General features: G+C 44.8%; 1 protein-coding gene across 2 annotated transcripts in view; it reads right to left on the reverse strand.

Annotated features, from left to right (window-relative positions):
* The window catches only part of LOC8041306 (meiotic recombination protein REC8 homolog), a 136204-nt gene that overhangs the window by 102027 nt on the left and 12334 nt on the right, over window positions 1-21843 (reverse strand). The window contains exons 4-5 of one of the 2 annotated variants that reach the window (XM_040222932.2): window positions 10129-10259; window positions 4681-4741 (exon numbers count right to left, since the gene is read on the reverse strand). In XM_040222932.2, coding sequence (XP_040078866.2) covers window positions 4681-4741; window positions 10129-10259 — 192 coding nt within the window. Of the gene's footprint in view, window positions 1-4680; window positions 4742-10128; window positions 10263-21843 lie in introns of both variants that reach the window. The other variant, XM_042287358.1, reaches the window with a different exon arrangement.

The following is a 21843-nucleotide window of genomic DNA, read 5'->3' on the forward strand; positions in this document are numbered from 1 at the left end:
TTACTAGCCGCAGTTTTTTTCAGAAACTGCGCGTAATTTCCCACCCTGGAGGACCGCTTTCCCCTTAGCACGCAGGTGCACTGCAGCGAAGCGAGATTTGCAAAATTGCAATGCCTACTGCGCAGTAACAAGCGCGCTCAAAGATGCTAGCTATCCAGCCAGAACAGACAACCAACATGACCAATATTGAAAAACCTCCGAGTATTGTTGATGTTTGATATCAAATTAAGTATGACCTTATTTGAGGCAATCATTTGAAAGTGTCATAAATTCGCGCGAGCCTCGTGTAAAGACCTGGCCGCTGTGTTGGAAATGGCATTTGACTTTTTGAAGCAGGTCTTGTAGCAGGCAAAATGCTGGTTTGGAGCAATTGACGCTTTCGGAGCAGACGCCAACCCAGATGTTACCATGTCCTTTGAATATGATGACGATCGAGGGTTCACCTTTTGATATAAAAACATAATACTTATTTATGTTCATAACCAAAATAGTAAAATATTTAAAAGATAAAACATCAAACTTTGTTTTGCTTATAACACGTATAAAGGAAAAACAAAAACAAAAATGGCTAAACTGTCCGTTCTTTGGACAAATATAAAAAAACTATTATGTGGATCATAGTACAACACTTGAGTTGAGGTGGCATATCTTTCTCCAATATTATTCCCATAAAATTTCAGCAAAAAAGCAGCATATTCCCTGAATTATTGATTGATGATCCTACATTAATTATTGATATAGTATGAACTCACCTTACAGTATTAATAACATAAACTGCAAAACCAACCACCCAAAGAAACTGTGACCACTTAGGTATCTGCTTTCGAGACAAACATTGCACGTAACTCTAGCATAGGGAGCCAAGCTGAGTCAGAGTTCAGAGCATTGTCGATAGACTGAGGCAGGGAAACTAACTTGGCTATATTGTCACGAATGACAAGTAATAAGGCGACAAAAAGTGAAAAAAATTACAACGTTTAATGGGGCGAACTTGTGCCCAAAAAATAAAAAGGAAACAGAAAATAACAATAGAGCGTTGTGGACGTCGATAACGGCGTAACAGAATGAGCGCTTGGGCGAGACTGACTCCGGCTTGCCACGCGGAGCCCCTTTTGTACACGCGTGGGCTTCTGGAACATTCGGCGTAGAAGGTTCGGCGTGTCGAACATTCTAACCTCGAATCAGCAACACAGTTCTCAAATTTACCAGAACATTACGTTAGAGTCAACAAAAATGCGTCACCGCGGTCAGGAATCGAACCCTGGTTTTCTGCGTGGAAGGCATGCGCGATAACCGTTAAGCCACGAGCGCGCTACCTGCTTGGTCAGCTGCGCTCGCGGCAATATTTATAAAGTATAGGTCTTACGTCCTTTCCTAGATAAGCTTTTCTTTCTTAGATTATCGGTTGACCAGTATTACTAGTGGGCATAAATGCTCATCGAGCAAACGCAAATGCTTTCCCGCGTCGGCCACTAAGAGTTTTTTTTTTTTTTTTAAGTCGAAATACAAAATATAAGTGTGCGAACCGTTTCAATTATTTATGAAAGTAGTTTTAGTTCAGTATTTTAGATTAGAAAAGAAACGAATGCAGTTTAGAAAGTACAGAAACAACAAATGACCCGTCGACATACCCGCCACCAAGTGGTGGAGAAGGCGGCGCATGCTAGAAAGGTGTAGTGAGATCAGGCACCGACGAGTGGCGAGCATAGAAAGGTCCCGGATGCATGCAGCAGCGCTGCAGTCGTATGGGCTCGAGGATCTGACCGGTTCCGAGCGTTCCAGAGGACTTCGGCAAGCAGGTTTGGCTTGCGGTTTGGTCGTTTGGCGGTATGGAAGCACGAAGTGGCTCCTGTTCTGAACTGATCTTTAACCCGTGTTTGCTGTCGTTTATGACCAATGAAGTGTTATGCCGAATTAGTGCTTAATTGCGAAGCAAATGCAATGCGAGCCGCCCTGGCCGCCCGCTTCATATAGCCTATTCAGAACATGCTTTAGTGGCGCCCTCTCGAGCCCTCACCACGGAGTGCAGCTGGCGTGAGCGCTCAATGAGCTCACTACCCCTCCTCTAGTTCACGGCCACTCAAGCAACCAAGGATGTCATGAAGGAGGTTGTTTCTGGCTTGTTTTTGCAATTTTAATTTGCCTATAACTTTTAAAATAAAGCGAAATTCGAGAAAAGAAAAGCTTCATTAAGTTACTACGTTCAGTGGGCTCAGGGTCGGTGAAAATTAAAAACAAGTCAAAAAGTCCCTGCAGGGCTCCTTCAAGACTACATTAAAGGACACATGCAAAGGAAAAATACATTTTTTTAAACAGCCTGGTTGGGAAAAGAAAGTCATAAAACGAATTGGCGCTATACGAATTTCTAGTTGGCGCCTCCGGGCGCCGCGGAAAAGTGGCTGCTATTTTTCACATACTTGCGCTTTTCCGGAAGCTTTCTATGGCCTCTAAAAGTTACTTATTCATCTTCGTTGAAGTGCAACAAAAACAAAAAAGATTTGTAAGAAACTTTTAGAGCCCAAAGGAAGCTCCTGAAAAAGCGCAAGCAGACGTGATAGACCTGTGCGCTGGTCAGATGACGGCGGCGCCGCCGCGGAGCAGACAAACTTGCGCAGCGGCGGCGATGGCGTGTAGAAATGTGTTGAAACGGTGCCACACCATGCTCAGCGTGTGGCGGCGGAGTGACTCTGAGGTGGCAGCGGCGCCGCACAATGGCGCACAGGTGTACCACGTGACACGCAACGGCGCCCGCGGGCGCCAACTACAAATTCGTTTTGCACAAAAAATATAGCTCTAAAAGCTTTTTTTCTTCGTTGTAAATACGTTTTTGACATTATTTTGCCATCTAGGCTGTTTAAAAAAAATGATTTTTTTCCTTAGCATGTGTCTTTTATCGCAATCTGGGCAGGTGAGTTATACAGCAAAGAGGGACATAATATAGGGGGATAATTGTCACAATAAGTCAATGAATTAACTGACATCAACTTTTCAATTATTGAAGATATGGTTCCAATCAGGAATTTTTTTATAAATTTAGCGGGAAAACTTTACTTTCGTAATGTCACACATAACGTCATGAGGGTAAATTTAGCGAAAATATTTTCCTGCCGAATTCAGCAGAAAAAATTCCCATCTAACTTTAGCGGGAGTGTTGGCAATGTTGAATGCACGTGACATCCCTTGTGACGTTACAGGTCACATGATATCACACATGGCGTGTTTCCTATAATGACGTCATATGCCACGTGTTTCCCATAACGACGTCACACGTGACGCTACCCTCGTAAGGGTAACCCTCATAACCTTCGTGAGGGTAACCCTTGTAACCCTCATGAGAATAACCCTCGTGAAGGTAACCCTCGTAATCCTCATAAGGGTTACCCTTCTAAAAGTAACCCTCGTGAGGGTAACCCTTGTAATCCTCATGAGGATAACCCTCGTGATGTCACACGCAACGTCATTATGGGAAACACTCCAGAATGCAACACACGGTGTAGAAAACACGTCAAGAGACTCCAATGTCTCGGATGGAATGTCTTTAATCACGCGCACTCGCGACCACTTCAGCGCTTGTGCATGGCAATGGTGCCGCGAGCTAAAAGAGAAAACAAAAAAACAACAAAGTGCCTAACACGGGGCCCCTACACACGGTTAGACCGACGCCGCTCAAGCCAAAAACAAAGAGCTGAGCTCTAAAAATTGCGAAGCATGCCAGAAATAGGGGGCAAGTTATCTTTAGGAGGAGGGACATCTATCGGGATAGTACAGTAAAAGAGAAAATTTGAGGCCTGTGGGAAGTGCGGTGGTGCACTAAAGTTAGCACCTGTGCAACAGGCACGAGGGGGTGCAAAAAAACACCAGCACTGTTTTTTGTCTTTATTACACAGCATTGCACCCGCTGCACGGGTGGGAACTTTTATCGCACCACTGCAATACCCAGGCATCCCAAATTTTTCTATACTTATTTAGCGATTTCCAATGATGCTCAAAAGGTTTCTGATTGCAACCACGTTTATTTTCACTAATTAAAACTTGATTAACATATTTTAGTTCATTATTTGATTTATAGTGACGATTAACCCCTATACTATGCCCCCCTGGCCGTGTAACTCACCTGCGCTGAGCACATTATGGTAGCTTTCACAACTTTATTAAAGTATTTGTAAAGACTAAGAAAATCAACGGTAGATGCCAGTACATTGATTATTAGCACCAGGCTAGTATGAACCCAATAAAGACGTATATGTAACAATAAAGAGTTGGATCACATACACAAGCCATTAGCTAGCACACACAAAGCTTGAAAAAACAAAAAAAGTGTAGACAAAATGTAGTACAACGTACCACTAAACAGTCGAAACTGGCCGATACGAGGCGATTAATATATGTGCCAGAAAGGAGAGATTTTTTAATCTCTCGGCTTTTGGTAGGTTGTTTTTTTGCCAAAAGTTAACAAAGTACAGATTTCGATCCACTAACTCGTGGTCTGTTGAGTTATGACGGGATGACCACACTGGATGCACCTGTAGTGTGGCCAGTTGTATAAAATACGGAGTTGGAGGACAGGCTTTTTGCAGTTACTCTGTCCACCAACTGCCCACTTATTGTTGTTCTTTAGAGTCCTTTCTGGCGTTCTCTCGAGAAACTCCGTCCAATCCAAAGGCAGCTGAACACACTCACCTGAGGTGGAGGCCCATCTTGCTTCGTTCGTCCAAGAGCTGCAGCATCTTGTCCGCATATTCTGGCGAGAGAAACGTTTGTCAAGGTTCGCTCGAACAATGGTTCGAGGAACCGTGAAACTGCCTTGAACTGTTCCTCTCTTGGGAGGCAAGGGAGAACAAACCACACTTGCTGCGTTCCATTGACCTGCGCCAGCTGCACTCTGCCCAGCTGAAAATTCCCATTAAGTTCCAATTGAAATTTTATTGGTACCAATTGGGTTTTTGGACAACCAATTGGTCCCTGCCAATGGGAACCATTAGGAATTAACCCATTCAGGTTCAAAAATAATTCCAATTGGTGAGACCCATTGGCAAATGTGCTTCCAGTTGGAACCCCCTAAAACCATTTGGTTCCAGTTAAAACCAGCTAGAATTCCAATTCGATTTAAAAAGAATTTTAAGCTGGGTGACCACACCGCCGTATTCGATTTACGAGGGCAGTGCATCTCAAAGCAGGACCGGAAGTATGTTGCCCTGCACGTTTCTGCACCCGTGAAGCCTGGTGCAGGTAAATTGAATGAGCCCACCGAAAGACTTATCTTCCTCCGACCTTATTTAAGAAAGGAAGGCTGATCATTCTCCGATCTGAACAAAACGTTTCAAAGCATTTTGAATTTGAGCTTGATGTTGGCCGAGGGAAAATGTATCACTGCACGCGTTAGCCTCAGCTATAATGTTTACTTCGTGTACAATTTTCTCCCTGTAATAATCAAGCAAGACTAACAATATTTTAAATTAAAAAAAAAGAATTAAAAACTGAAAGACGTTTACAACTTCCTGGAATGCCGAATTAGAGTGCAGCTCTTGAGGAGGAGGGGAAAGTACAGAGAGGAGAGTATGCCCCTCCTCCCCCCTCTGTGCTCTCTCCTCCTCCCCGTTTCCTCCATCCTCCTCCTCTCATTCTCCTCCCTCTCCGTCTCCTCCCTTGTGACGTCATTTGTGACCCTCATGACGTCACTCGTGAAGGCCTCGTGAAGGTCGTGACCTTCACGAGTGACCTTCGTGACGTCACTCGTGACCCTAGTGGCCCTCGTGACGCCACATGCGACATCAGGCATGAAGTCATTATGGGAAACGTCCCATAATGCAACGCACAATTACGCCGACGGCAATGCCGCTCAAGCCGGAAACCGTCGGCTACGAGCTGCGCTCTAAAATCCGAACAAATTTCAATGGGTAGGGCCTTGAATTCATACATTTCCTGAAAGCTGGTCGTTATACCCGATAGGTCGTTATATTTGGGATCGTTATAAGTGAGTTTGACTGTACTTAGTTTCAGGCTCTTCTTTTTTAAGCATTGTATCGTATTGCGCTATACAAGATAACCACGCGGTGAAGTGAAGAAGTGCACACGCTACCAACGCGAGCGCCCGGGACATGGCTCGGAGCTTTTGGACTGAAACAACACCGTAACGGAGCCACACGGCAAGCCGTTAAGGAACGATGCGAAAACTGCGCTACTATTGAGCTTGGCGGGAGAAGATGCCACCGAAGGGGAAAGCGCCAACAACTACGAGACCACCGTAAACAAGTTCGACAGTTACTGGGAAGCTCAAACGAACGAAATTTACGAGCAGTACATGTTCCGGAAAAGGATCCAGGCAGAAGGAGAGACCTTCGAGCAGTTCCTTCGAGACGTGAAGAAACGAGCACGTTCATGTAACTTCAGAGGGCTGACGGAGTCGATGATTCGCGACCAAGTTGTTTTAGAAATCAACGACGACCACCTGAGGGTGAAACTCCTGCGAGACAAGCAATTTACACTGGCGAAGGCCGAACAAATGGGCAAAGCATCCGAAGGAGCAGCCCTTCAAAATGAAGGCTGGGGGCGGAAAGAGGAACAAGTAGATCACGTGAAAATAAAGACGGCAACGAAAGAACTACAAAAGAAATTCAAGTGTTCCAGGTGCGGCCGGGAGCACAAGCCACGTAGCTGTCCCGCCTACGAGAAGACCTGCAGGGCATGTCAAGCGAAAAACCACTTCGCAGCCTGCTGTAAAAAAGTGGCGGAAGTCGGTGAATTGAAAGACAAAGACGACGACTTCGAAATTCTTGATGTACAACTTGACAGCCTCAGGACCCAGCGAGACTGGACTGTGAAGGCAGTCATTGCCGGCGAAGAAGTGGTGCTAAAAGTTGATACGGGATCCCAAGCGAACCTCCTTCCCTACTCAGTCTACAGGAAGAATAAGGCCAGGGCTCCTCTTCGCCGGAGCGGTTCCATCTTGCGGTCCTACAGCGGAGGTGTGATCAAACACATGGGTGTCATCAACCAGCAGGTGACCTTCGATGGCCGTTGCTGCAGCCTCGTTTTCTTCGTCGTAAAGAAAGGACGTCAGGCACTACTAGGACTCCAGGCAAGTGAAAGTCTTGGGCTGGTCGCCCGCAACGTGGACTCTGTAACAAAGAACAGCTCTGAGCAAATGCTGGAAGAATTTAGCGACCTGTTTAAAGGCACAGGGTGCGTGCAGCGCCAATACAAGATGGTGCTACGCAACGGCGCAACCCCAGCTGTCCACGCGGCTCGACGCGTTCCTTTGGCCTTATGAGAACAGCTGCGCGACGAGCTGAAGAGAATGGAGCAGGCTGCCATAATAACAAAAGTCAACAAGCCAACGGACTGGGTAAGTCCGCTCGTGATTGTCAAAAAGAAAAATGGAAAAGAGTTTGCTTGGATCCAAAAAGGATTAACGCGTGCACTAAGCGGGAGCACTACGAAATGCCCAGACGCAAAGATATAGAAGCCGAATTATCAGGCACGAAAGTGTTCAGCCGGCTGGATGCGAAGGCTGGCTTCCACAAAATCCCTCTTAATGAAGAAATATCAAGGATTTGTATGTTCGCTACTCCTTTTGGGCGGTACAGGTTTCTAAAACTGCCTTTACGAATCTCGTCCGCATCAAAAGTATTTCAAAAGACTTTGAACGAGATTTTTGACTCTCTGTCCGGTGTTCACGTGTACGTTGATGATATCTTGGTGTGGGGAACGTCCAGGATTTAGCATGACCAACGACTAAAAGGTGTGCTTGAAGCCGCCAAGCAAGCAGGACTAACTTTTAATCTAGAGAAGTGTAAGATCGGAGTCTCGGATATTCAATTTTTGGGTGATACAATATCTCAGGAAGGAATAAAGCCAAACCGCAAACATATTGAGTCTATGAAACTGATGCCGATTCCATCCAATAAACTAGGCATGCAGAGGCTGCTGGGTGTAGTTAATGACTTTTCCAAGTACCTTCCCTCGTTGGCCGAGAGAACGCCACTGTTGCGAAGCTTAATTAAACACGACGCTGTCTTTGAATGGACGCCTAACCACACAAAAGAGTGGCAAGGAATATGCGAATGCCTAAGCAAAGAACCACTTCTTGCAATGTTTGATCCGCGTAAAGAAACGAAGGTAACGTTGGATGCATCAATGATTGGTCTGGGGATCATCGCTTTTACAGCGTCATGGCGACAACTGGCGTCCCGTGGCGTACGCATTGCGGACGTTAACTTCAGCCGAGCAGAGTTACTCGCAAATTGCAAAGGAGGCTCTAGCAGTGACCTTTGGGTGTCAAAAGTTTCACTACTTTGTTTATAACCACAAGGTAATTTTGGAAACATCATCGGCCATTGATTGCTATCGCTCAAAAGGTGATTGGAGAGATGCCACCAAGATTGCAAAGGTTTTTTCTGCGGTTGTTAAAATATGACTTCGTTATAAAATATCTTCCAGGGAAACAGCTCCTTTTGGCCGACATGCTCTCAAGGGTCACGTATGACAAGTCCGGAGATGACACAACAAGCGAGGACGATGTCGAAGTGCACGCCGTGAGTGTTGTAACAGCCTTTTTCAGCGCTACCACAATGAAGAGCATTGCCGAGGGAACCGCTAAGGACCCGTATTTACGTGCCGTAATAGAAAGCGTCAGCAACGGCACGAGAGTAGAAAGAGAACTAAAGCCTTTTGAGGGCGAGCTATCAGTGGTGAAGGGTATTCTGCTGAAAGGCACAAAAGTTGTCACACCCGAAGCCATGCGACCCGAGATGTTGAAGAGAATTCACCAAGGTCACATGGGTCTAAATAAGTGCAAAGCGAGAGCATGTAGATTCATATTTTGGCCAGGTATTCACTCAGATGTTACATCTCTGATAAAACAGTGTGAGATATGCAAACACTACGCGTACAGTCAGCAAAGCGAACCCCTTATCTTGAGCCCGACACCGGAGTTTTCGTGGTACAGTGTTGGTGCTGATCTGTACCAGTATGGAGGAAACTTTCCAACTTTCCAGAAGTGGAGGAACTAAATGACACGTCGTCAAGCACAGTCATCGAGAAGATGGGAGCCATATTTGCGAGATACGGCATCCCAGTCGAAGTGTGCACTGACAATGGACCGCACTTCTCAAGTCGAGAGTTCACCTTATTTGCTCGCAAGTATGACTTCAGACACACAACGTCAAGCCCGGAGTTCCCTCGGTCAAATGGTTTATCAGAGAAAGGTGTGCAGGTGGTGAAGCGGATCCTCAAGAAGACAAAAGAGAGTCGAGAAGATTTTTGGCTGGGTTTGCTGAGCTATAGATCAACCCCACTAGAAGACGGACGTTCGCCAGGGGAGCTGCTGCAAGGACGACGGCTGAGGTCAAGTCTTCCGGACTTCGGTGACCACTCAGGTTTGAAGGTGCAGAAGCACGTCCAGACCGAGCATTCCAGAGGTCCACTTCCACCATTGGAAAAGGGCCAGGTCGTCAGAGTCAAAAAGAGGTGGTTGTCTAAGAAGGCAAAAGTCATCGCCAAGACACGCTCGAGGTCATGCAAAGTTTTGACCGAGGACGGCAGGGTTATTTGGAGGAACAGGCAACATATACTACCGACAAGCGAGCCTTTCAGACCAAACACACCGCAAGATGACACCTCGGACGAGGAAACTCGTATAGACTTATTGTCGATGGCATTCACCTTTAAGCAGGCATTCACACCCTCCTCCACGAAGATCCCAGCGACAAACAAGGCCTCCTACGCGACTACACTATGACTGTAACTTTATTCAAGTGCCTTGATGTGTTTTTTTTTTTCTTTTTTATAACTAATGTAACTGCAATGTAACTAAAATTTTATAAAAAAAAGGGGGGGGATGTATTGTATTGCGCTATGCAAGATAATCACGCAGTAAAGCGAAGAAGTGTTCGCGCTACCAACTAAGCGCCCGAGACATGGTTCGGAGCTTTTGGACTGAAAGGACACACGCTGGTCACAGTGCTACATAACATCAAACTGATAATGATGTCGTAACAATAAATATTGATACAAGCATCAGATGATTAATACATGCTTTCAACTTGATCCTTGAAAAGTGGAAAAGCATAAAAAGTTCTGTGCCTAGATCCCTCGAAAGAGGGAAATATAAAAGAAGAGAGGAGTCACCCCTGAGTGCCTTGCACTTTCTGCGGTAGAGGAGCCAGAGGCCGCTGACGAGCTTGCTGCACAGCCGAAGGGAGGAGCGCAGCGAAGCCCTCCCTCCCAGGCCATGGGCCAGTTCCTCGCTCAGGTCCTTGCTGCTGACGGGGAGACGTGAACGGCACAAGTGCCAATCATTCTAGACAAGCTGCAAAACTTGTATACTTTTTTTTTTCTAAGCATCACCTCGCTGTCTGCTCTTACCTCTTAGCACGTGCATCACGCCACTTCATTTGTTTCTTATATCAAAATACTATCATTTCCTCGTGGGACTATCATACGAGAGGGCATAGACGCTTTCTACAAATTTACGAAAAAACAAAACCAAAAACAAATACAAGGGGTCGAGCAAAGTGGAACTCAGCATTAGGCTACTGTGACTCAAGTACCACATAGAGCGACAGGTGCCAATGTGAAGAGGTCAACTCTGCCCCCCTTGCTTGCGCTACCTTCCCCCACCATTGCCACGTCAGAAATGCACCCAAAACCTGAGATAGCTGCCATTAAAATGCACAATACTGCAGTTAAAAAAAAAAATTGTGGATGGGGGTGTTTTTAATTTGTGTTAAAACTTAACAACTTTTATGGGGCTTTCCTCGCTATCCCAGCACAATTTCCAACTGATTGGGAGAAAAAAAATGTCTCTATGCTTTCTGGGTTGCAATCCCCCATAAATAATTTTTCAATAATAACAGCAATAATTTTGAAAAAAAAAACGGCCCAACTATTAACCATTTCTGAAACCCAAGACAAAGGCTAAAAAAAAGGGCAAATGTTAGTAGTAGCTGTGTTTGAGACGTCTTGTGTTTGTCCCTTCTTTATAGCCTCAGTCTTGGGTTTTAGAGATGTTTAACTTTAACCAGCTTGCCTGCCTTATTACGCTGTCTTCGATCCAAATATACAGATTTTTTTATACACTTTTGCAAGTCCACCCTCAGGGTGCCGCCATCTTGCTCAGTTGGGGTGCACTAAGACGCTGTCATAGGTTCGTGGGGATGTCGTGTCATAAATAATGAGAACGAGACCATTTGCTTTGAGAATTATTTAAACAAAGAAGATATAAAGAAAAATATTTACAGCAATGTTACTAGTAAAGGTTCTACAAAAATATTTACAACAGCGGTATCACTAGACGTTATACACACGGCTTCCACAGATCTTAATGTCAATCGAAAAAATGTTCATCGTACGTTAGGCCTTGAAGTGTTCTGTCACTTGGACGGTGATGAAGGCTGGGCGGGTGACGGGTCCCTGAGTTTTCGGCCTTGTGGAACCAGGGCCAATTCAGCGGGGGCGCGGTAGCCAAGCAGACGGATTCTTGAGTCCCCGGCGTTAGGCCTTGAAGTGTTCTGTCATTTCGACGGTGATGATGGCTGGGCGGGTCCCTAAATTTTCGGCCTTGTGGAACCAGGGCCAACTCAGCGGGAGCGGTGGCCAGGCAGACGGATTCTTGAGTCCCCGGAGTTAGGCCTTGAAGTGTTCTGTCATTTCGACGGTGATGATGGCTGGGCGGGTGACGGGTCCCTGAGTTTTCGGCCTTGTGGAACCAGGGCCAACTCAGCGGGAGCATGGCCATGGCAGACGGATTCTTGAGTCCCCGGCGTCAGGCCTTGAAGTGTTCTGTCATTTCGACGGTGATGATGGCTGGGCGGGTGACTAGTCCCTGAGTTTTCGGCCTTGTGGAACCAGGGCCAACTCAGCGGGAGCGGTGGCCAGGCAGACGGATTCTTGAGTCCCCGGTGTTAGGCCTTGAAGTGTTCTGTCATTTCGACGGTGATGATGGCTGGGCGGGTGACAGGTCCCTGAGTTTTCGGCCTTGTGGAACCAGGGCCAACTCAGCGGGAGCGATGGCTAGGCAGACGGATTCTTGAGTCCCCGACGTTAGGCCTTGAAGTGTTCTGTCGTTTCGACGGTGATGATGGCTGGGCGGGTCCCCGAGTTTTCGGCCTTGTGGAACCAGGGCCAACTCAGCGGAAGTGGTGGCCAGGCAGACGGATTCTTGAGTAGACGGCGTTAGGCCTCGAAGTGCTCTGTCATTAAGACGGTGATGATGGCTGGGCGGGTGACGGGTCCCTGAGTTTTCGGCCTTGTGGAACCAGGGCCAACTCAGCGGGAGCGGTGGCCAGGCAGACGGATTCTTCAGTCCCCGGCGTTAGGCCTTCAAGTGTTCCACCATTGCGGTGGTAAAGATGGCTGAGCGGGTGAACTCTTGGGTCTTCAGAAGCCCAGACGAACCCAGCGAGGGCGGTGGGCAGGCTGACGGGCCCCTCAGTTCCCGGCCTTGTGGCCAAGTATGTGGAGTGTCTTGAGTTCCCAGCCTAGTCGAATCGGGATGAACTCAGCGGTAACGGTGGCCAAGCAAGCAGAGTCCTCAGTTCCCGGCCTAGTCGAACCAGGATGAACTCATCGGTCAATGAGCTTCTCGGACCGCTCGTCGTCTTCTCCCTTGTTTTTCGTTCTTCCCCGCTCATGCTTTTTCTCCGGCCGTCGACGGTATATCTCGTGACACGCGGAGCCGTGTCATGGCGAAAACATCTGTAGCCCGGTGATGGTTCTCGGCCGCGTGCCCTCGCTAAGGCGTCATAATCAGATTATGGTCGCACATAAAGCACACCCCAACTCAGCAAGAAGGCAGCGCCCTGAGGCAGACTTGCAAACATGTATATGTATTGTAACGAGTTTGCATCACCTGCTATGTCAATGTTCATACCCGCACCACTCAAGTGCAAAAACGCAAAGGCGCAGGGGAAGGCTTCCTCACGTTGATTATCGTCCAATGCCGACACAATGTCTTCATCAGAATTCGAGTCGTCAGAGCTAAATTTAAAAAAAACAGTTCAGTAGACTCACTGTCACTGTCGGTTGAAAGGTTTATGTCCTCATCATCCTAATAAAAAAATATGTCGTAAAATCTTTGTTTTTCCCGTGTTTTTGTTCCACACTTGTCACGAGGGACATCACTTCCAGAAGTGGACGCCGCCATTTTTAAAGCCGTTTTTACCAGCGTTGAACCGGTTTTCGGCCAAATCTAGAAATTTCCCCTACTTTTGCGCCATCTTTTGAAGGCATGCAACACTAAACGCACGTCAACTAGCCCAGTTTGTCTTTGGTAGGGAACATGCATTTTTTTCACCATGGACGAACCCAGCTCGTCCATGGTAGGGAAAGGGTTAATGTGTTCTTGCTTTGTGCTCCTAGTCATCTCATATACCAAAATCTCATTGGCTACACAGCAATGGTGAGATGCTGAAGACCCACCCTGCTTTCTTTAAAACTATAGCCTAATTATTGACTAATTAACCAGCACAGAAAAAGTTGCGTTTCCAACACACAACTCGAGGAAGGCCTGAGATGCCACGAAGAAACATTAACTTGCCAATTTCCTCAAACCTCGTCGTGTTTTGCCCAAATTGCCTGACAAAATATCTCCAACAATTCTGGGCCTTCCCTCTCGAGCATTAGGTAAGAATTAAAAAATCCAAGCAAGATGTCCGATCCGAGATTTAAATCGTCCATTTTTCTCTCAATATACGGCGTACCTGTGGCTTCCACAATGTAGTCAATGGAGAAAAAAATTTCTCCAAGTTTGAGGTGATAAGATGATTCGTGCAACCACCATGCTTTCTGCCCATCCAATAATGCACATTCCAAGCGATGTTGCACAAATGATGTGTAAGCACGCACTCATCCGGATACTCGGAGTGCGCGACGGCTAAAGGGGGCACGCCAGTCCATCGGTTGACAGTGCCACCGACGACGGCGTCCATGCTACATCGCATAGCAAAGCACCACCCCGCCCAACCCCCTCCATAAGCATCTCGGCTACGTCGGCTAGTGATGCAAAACTATTGTCGCAGAACTATCGATAGTTTTCTGATTGTTTTTCAATACAAAAATATTCCAAAAGCCGGGAATCATAATGATAAAAAAAACTGCACCGACTTTACTTAACAATATGAACAATTTAATCAAACGTTTCATCTCCCATGCAGGAAACATCATCAGTGAAACCTTAAAGGGCCCATGAAACGATTTTTGGGTTGGGATAGATCATTTTAGATTGGGATTTTACTAATAGAACATCGTTCAGTGGGCCAAAAGAAAAAAGGTAGAAAGTCAAAAGCCTGACATTCAGTGCGAAAATTTGAAAACACAGCGGACTATTTCGTTCCTCCTCCCCTTCGTAACCGCTCTGCCTTTTCACTGGGATACATCCGCGGTCCCAAAAGCGTGTCATCGGGTCCAAACTGACGTCACACAAAACCGGACCTCATTCAGACCCGTCACCCCTAAGCTGACATTGTGGTGGAAGCTACGCGCTTGGCGGACCAATCGGCCACCTCCGTTTCATCACATGACTTCATCCTCTGCAGCCATATTTGCCACGCTTGCGTGGCAAAAGTGTGGCTAGCCCAAGGAGCACGTAGCTTCCACAGCACTGTCAGCTTAGGGGTGAACGGGCTAGGGAAAGAAACTTTTGTCCGAGTTTTGAGCGACGGGCTAATCTTCTAGGGGGAGAATGGATGTGTCCGGGGATTACACAAACGAGGGTCCGAGCGAGAGGGGCCTCCCTTCTTTTCGTCTTCTTGAACTGTTTGGTGGAATGCGCGATTTATGAGTTGAGGAGGAAAGCGAAACAGGAAAAAGTTGGAAAAGCGTTTCATGACCCCTTTAAGGCTGTATATTCTTGCGACTACACATCTGTATGATTTTAAGAAGCGTTCATATTGAAAGACATTAACAGCCTTGGCCATAATATGGCAACAGAAAGGTCACTGCTGAATGTATGATTCCGGGACCCCAAGGAAGTGGCTGAAGTCATTGGAAATCTCGGGAAACTATTGGGAGCGCAGCAGTAGAGAATCTTGGATGAGGAACTACCAAGGAAGTTGAAATCTGGTAGGCACTTATTTGTAGTACAGTCATGTCCCGTAAATATGGACGCCTTCATTCGCCAGAAAAACCATCTGTAGTGGGAGTCGTCCATAAAACGGCACGTGACGGGCCTTACCAAAAGTAAAGGGGCGAGATCGTAGATGGCGTCAGTAGGAGAAGAGGGAAAGGAAGGACTTGTATCATCTTTTGTGTCCCAGACGGGTCCCCCAGAGCCTCTTACTCATAATTTGTACAAAAGCGGTCTCTCTCCTGCCCATGTCTTGGACAATGCTGCACGTACCCCATGCTGCACGCACCCCTCCGACCTGCAGATTGACTCGCTTGGACCGTGGCCTTCGCCATTTGCCAAGTTACGATGAAACTGAGTGCAGGAGAAATTAGCTTGGTGGGCCCAGAGCTACTCTCCTATTCGCCAAACCAAGTCTGCAGTCAGGTGACCTAGCTGCTTTAGGGTTCATTCTTCTTTGTTCCCGGTTGTAGGTCACACAACATCTCAAGCAACAATGGACAGCAAGAAGTAATCACTAGGGATGCTGCAAACTTTTTTTGAACCGAAGGTTCGATGATCGAATGAAGCGGTTCGAAAGATTTCGAATTTTCAAACTTTCCATATCCAGAAATTCGACTGAAGTTGAATTTTCGAACTTGTTGAACTAAGAAGTTCAACGCTTTCCGAAATTTCGAACTTTGCACGTTTAGAAATGCAATGTTTTTCGAACCTTCGAACTTATTACGCTAAAACATTAGACCTTTTTCTGACTTTCGAATTTATTACGCTGCAAAATTCGATGCTTGTCAAAGTTTCGAACTTGATAGACTAAAAAAATTCGAATGATTTTTTTTAACTTTCAAATTTTTTGCACTAAAAAGTTTGAAGTTTTCAAACTTTCTACACTAAGAAATTCAACAATTTTCAAACATTCAAACTTATTTATCTAAAGAATTCGAAAAAGTTTGAACCCGAAAAGTCAGAAGTTCAATGAACTTTAAACTTTTAGGGTAAAAGTTCAAAGTTCGTCGAACTTCGAAAGACCGGCGGGAGGTATCATTTGGATTCAAGCAGTGACGTACATTCATAATTTTTTTTCTCTCGCATTTTTACATGCAATGCTGCATTCCTTGCGAAAGGCAACGCCGTTTATTTCAATGTTCTGGCATGCTTAGTTTTAAAGAAATAGATTTCCGAAGGAGCGAGGAAGGACGACAGGTTTTTGACAATTGTTGTTTTTGCCATATTTGAAGCGCGCTATAGCCGAAGCTATTTATGGTAGAGATGTTAAACTTTTTAAGAATTATCTATGTATAGCCTAGGTAAGTGTCGTTTTAAGATATGATTATTGTTCAAGATGAGGTTCGAAGAAATGTCCAAACATGTATCTATGGGCAATTATGTCCTAAACTTGGTAATTTTTTTCGTCTAAATTGTTTAAGGTATCGCATTTAAATTAACACCACAGACGGTATATATCATTGCCACCTGCATAATACTAAATAATGTATTTATTGTTTTTTTTTCACGTTGAGGAATAAATTAACTGAAGATTTCTAATATTGTTTAACATCAACACGTCATTAAAAAAAAAAACTTTTTTTTCATTTTTTGTTCCTGGGACGTGCTTATTTTAGTCTGTACAAATTTTGGTAGGAGAAACTTGTTTCAAAGTTGTGGGCCTCTGAATATGCAAGAATACAACACTTCCACACGCTCTTGATAGTTTTTTTTTTTTTTTTTTTCTCCAGCTTTTTATTCTTGCATTTATTGTTATGTTGATTTTTTTTTCTTTTTGACCGATGGCACAGTTATTTAGTTTGAAAAGACATAGCTTTGAACTTCTGATCCCCTAAGCATGTGACGAGTAGTGCCTTCCGATAATGAGTTTCTAACAATGACCATCTATGCAATCTTTTATGCAGTGAAGAGCGACAGTAGATATACATATGCATAAATAATTTCAGATTAAAACAAGCTCGACCACACCCTCTTTCCCCGTATTGTTTTCTTTAAAATCCGACCTACAGAATCGTCTTCTACCGGGGGAAAAACCGGTTCCCAGTTTCCTTCTCTCCATTCCCACTCGCCCACTTTTCCCCTCCTCTCAACACAGGAGCGGATCTCTGAACTACTCCAGGTAGAGAGGGGGAGGGTGTCCCTCTTTCTCAAATGGAACGGAGGAATTGAGGGAGAGTTTTGCTCTCCCCCCCCCCCCTTTTGTTTTTTCTTTTCGGATGGCACGGGTATGGTAGAACGCTCCTCGACCTTGAGTTGTGTCGGCTTCTGTGCTTTTTGCTCGGCGTTTCTTCTGTCCCGGAAAATAAACCTCCAAAGCAATTACAACCTAAAAATTGTCAAGGTGCAGGCGAGCTGGTGTATGTTGAACATGATGCAAAATCCTGAGACTGAGAATGAAATTTAAAAGGAAAAGTGAAAGACAGAAAAAAGGGGACAAGACAATGTCTCAAACTCAGTCGAGTAGAGTTTGAGACGTCCTGAACTGAGTTGAGTTTGAGACGTTGTCCTGAGCTGAGTTTGAGACGTTGTGCTGTCCCCTTTTTTGTCTTCTTACACTTTTTCTTTCAAATTTCATTCCCAGTCTCAGGAATTTGTATCATGTACAAACTAAACTTACTATATGCCAGCGTCACTCGGGCAGCATTCGATTAGATTACTACCAGCGTGCAAGGGGGTAGGGAGGCAGTTTGCCAGATCGCTTCAAGGTTTTTCTGAGCCTCAACCACCTGCCTGCCCCTGGCTGTTTCGAACTGGATGAGTATCGTTAAACAGTGCGTTCATGTGATCACTACTGCATGATGCACGTTAAAGACCCCCCCCACCCCCCCTTGGGTCACTTGGTCACAATTACTTATCTATGGTCACACGTCACTCTGCGCTGACAACTATTCCAGCACGTCCGGGACACTCGTCGTCTCATTTAATTGCCTGGCCAACTTCGCGCAGCCTAAATATCACACCCGAACTTTTCTAAACTTGATTTCGTGAAAACCAGTTAGGTGTGAAAACGTTATTTATTTATTTATTTATTTATAATACCCTCAGGGCCACAAGTGGCGTTACAGAGGGAAGTGGGTTTACATGAAGTAGTTGGTGATGGCGTCCCGAAATCTTCCACTGTCGGTGATGCCGATGAGGTTCTCGGGAAGGTCATTCCAGTCCACAATCGCAGATGGTAAGAGCGCCTTCTGGTGTGCGAGGGTGAAGCATTGTGGGCGGGCGATCTTTCGACTTATAAGGATGGTCAATTCTAGCCGAGATGTATGATGGGGGGTTTAAGAGAGATTGTTTAAAGATGGGCGTATAAAATACCTTGTAAAGAAGACAAAGGCGAGAGATCCTAAGACGTGAAGATAAGAGCGGAAGGTCAAGGTGAGCTTTCATTAACGAGACACTCGAAAAACGGGAATAATCAGAAAAAATGAAGGGTGCAGCACGGCTCTGAACAGATTCAATTAAATCAGTTAGCGTTGATTGATGAGGACGCCAAACTGAAGACGCATATTCTAATTTGGGACGGACAAGAGTAACGTACAGGAGGCGCTTAAGGTTATTGGGAAATAACAGATCTAAAATTTCGACGGATGTAGCCTAAACTTCGATTAGCAGATTGTACAATGTTGTTAATATGAGTATTCCGAGAGAGGTTAGGTGAAAGAAGCACGCCGAGGTATTTATAGTGGTCTGTATATTCGAGTATAGTCCCATCCAAAAGTAGCGTAGGATTAGTTTCTGCTAATGAATTAGAAAAACGCATGCACTTACATTTGTTAGTATTGAGAGACATTTTCCAATTCTGGCACCAGTCGGTTATTTTGAGGTCAGCTTGCAAAATTAGAAGGTCATCTTGAGTAGTAATCTTACGGTAAACAACGCAATCGTCAGCAAACAGGTGAATAACAGAGGTGATACGCAATGGGAGGTCGTTATTATAAATGAGAAAAAGTAGCGGTCCAAGCAGGGTGCCTTGAGGAACACCAGAAGAAACAGCAGAGACGTGAGACGAGGCATTGTTAGCGTACACGTATTGACGGCGTTGAGAAAGAAATGATTCAATCCAGATTAGTACATGAGCGTCAATATTTAGCGTGGAAAGTTTGAGAAGTAGAAGTTTATGAGGTACTTTATCAAATGCTTTAGCGAAATCGAGAAATACAGCGATAGTGGGGCATCCGGAGTGGAGATTCAAGAACAAGTCATTAGTCAGATGAAGAAGCTGTGTTTCGCAAGAAAAATTACGGCGAAAACCGTGCTGCACGTCACTGAAGAAAGAGTTAGAATCCAGGAATGAAACCAAATGCTTGAAGATGATGTGTTCCATTATTTTAGACGAGATGCAGGTAAGAGATATCGGTCTATAGTTGGCTGGTGATGACCTACTACCGCTCTTGTGGACCGGAATGACCTTCCCAAACTTCCAGTCCTCAGGCACGACTCCCGTCTCCAGAGAGTGACGAAAGATTTTTGTTAAAAAAAGGCTAGACGTTAGATTAGTGTTACGGAGAATCTTGGAATTTATGCTGTCAATTCAACATGACGAAGAAACTTTTAAGGATTTAATAATGTTCATAATAATGAAACTGAAATTGTGGAGGAACATGAAAACCGGACAACATCGAACTCTGCGCGCTTGGACTTGAAAGAAATTCGAAAGCTTCAAAGCTTTTTTCTCGAATTTAGCTCTAAAAGAGCTCCAAACTTTTCTAACTTTATGTAGAAAGAAATTTGAAATCTTCGAATTTATCGAACGTTATGTCTATAAAAATTCGAAACGTTCAAATTTTTCGAATTTCAGATTAAAAGAAGTTCGAAATCTTCTAATTTTTCGAACTTCAAATTTAAAGAAATTCTAAATCTTCAATTTTTTTCGAATTTTAGATCTCAAGAAATTCAAAACTTTCGAATCTCTCAAATTTCAAGTTAGGAGAGTTCGAGATCTTAGAATTTCTCGAACCTCAAGTAAAAAGAAATATTCGAAATAATCAAACCCAAACTTTTAGAAACCGTGAAAGCTTCGAACTTCCGAATTTGAAACTACACGGCGTCTGAAAGTTCCAAACTTTTCAATGTCGAACCTCAGTATGGTCGACAATATCGAAATCTTTCGAATTCAAACCTCAGTTTGGTTTGAAAATATTGAAACTTTTCGATTTCGAACCTAGGGTGGTTCACGGCATCCCTAGTAATCACTTGTTTGGGGCGCGCCTCTTATCACAAGACCCGCAACGAACGTTTGGGTGCACACTGTGCCCTCTTGGGCTCACCGATATCTCGGTCGAGCTCTTAGGCACCCGTTTCCAGTTTGAGCGGCGCCGCGCGCGTTGCAATATGGAAATAATGCAAGCGGCCGTAACCGCACGTTGCATTATGGGAAAATTTCCCCACTAAATTTAGCGGGAAAGTTTTTGTTAAATTTTTCTGCTAAATTTAGCGCGAAAATTTTCCCAATAAATTTGACGAGGAAAAGTTACCGCTAAATTAAGCAGGAAATTGTCCCGCTATATTTAATGGAAAAATATGCCTCCTAAATTTAGCAAAAAAATTACTCCGCTAAATTTAGCAAGACAATTTTCGCAAAATTTAGCGGCAAATTTAGTTAAAATTTTCCGCAAAATGGGAGGAGAGTGGGAGGAGGGGGGAGAAGGAGACAGGGCATACCCTCCCCTCCTCCTCCTCAAGAGCTGTGCTCTAATTCGGTGTTAATGAAAATTGTAGAAACGGTTAAAGTGCAGGCGCACTGGTGTAAGTTATACATGATGATTGAAAGCAGAGGCTGTGGTTTGAAAAATGGAAACTCGTGAATAAGAAGAAAAAGGGACAGACAACGTCTCAAACTCAGCTAAAAGCTTTATTGCCTCCACGCCTTATATACACCTCCCCAGAACGTCGGGAGAGGTGTACACCTTCCCCGACGTTTGGGGGAGGTGTATATAAGACATAGAGGCAATAAAACTTTTAGCTGAGTTTGAGGCGTTGTCTGTCCCTTTTTCTTGTGACTTCACGAGTTTCCGTTTTTCAAACCACAGTCTCAGCTTTCAATCAACATGTATAAGAGAATTGTAAACGTCTTTCATTTTTTTAACCTTTTTTCTTTTCAACTGGGGTAATGGCATCCATAGTAACGAGAAAAAAATGACTGTATTTGCCCAGTTCATCCCCAAAATAGCTGTCTATAGTCCAGACTGGAGTTTCCGTATAAGCGGGGCAAAATTGCATGGCGAAAGATAGGGCGCAGAAAATTTCTTCCATTATGTGGGGTCCATATTAACGAGACATGACTGTATATTGTGTGTGTGTGTGTTGGGGGGGGGAGAATAGCAAACTATTTCACTTTGGCCACCCCTCCGAAAAGCGATTCTGCATAGGTCGTCTGCTCCAAATGTTTTGCTGTGCTCAGGTAAGCTGACATTGATTAGAAACTAGGGTCAGGCGCTACACACAATGCCAACGAAAATGATTCTGCTAGGAGCACACCGTGCCGCCACTTATCACATGCCTGAAGCTTCCAATAGCCAAACCTAATTTCCTCGTATTTATTTTATTCAGATATTATGCGTGATTACTAAACTCTCTGAAATCATGCACAAAAAAAAGAAACTGGAAGTATTAGTTCTTATCATACATAATACCAATAATCCAGTTTTTTGCAAAAAAAAGTTAGTGCAGCGTTTTTCTACAGCACAAAGGGCTAGTTGGGCACAGGCGAGTGTTGGGCTTTTTTGTACACTTAGATGGGTCAGCCAGCTTTCCTGCCACATACGTTATTACAGCACAGA

This window comes from Ixodes scapularis, unplaced genomic scaffold (assembly GCF_016920785.2).
Source record: "Ixodes scapularis isolate PalLabHiFi unplaced genomic scaffold, ASM1692078v2 PGA_scaffold9__187_contigs__length_104089568, whole genome shotgun sequence".
Classification (NCBI taxonomy): Eukaryota; Metazoa; Arthropoda; class Arachnida; order Ixodida; family Ixodidae; genus Ixodes; species Ixodes scapularis.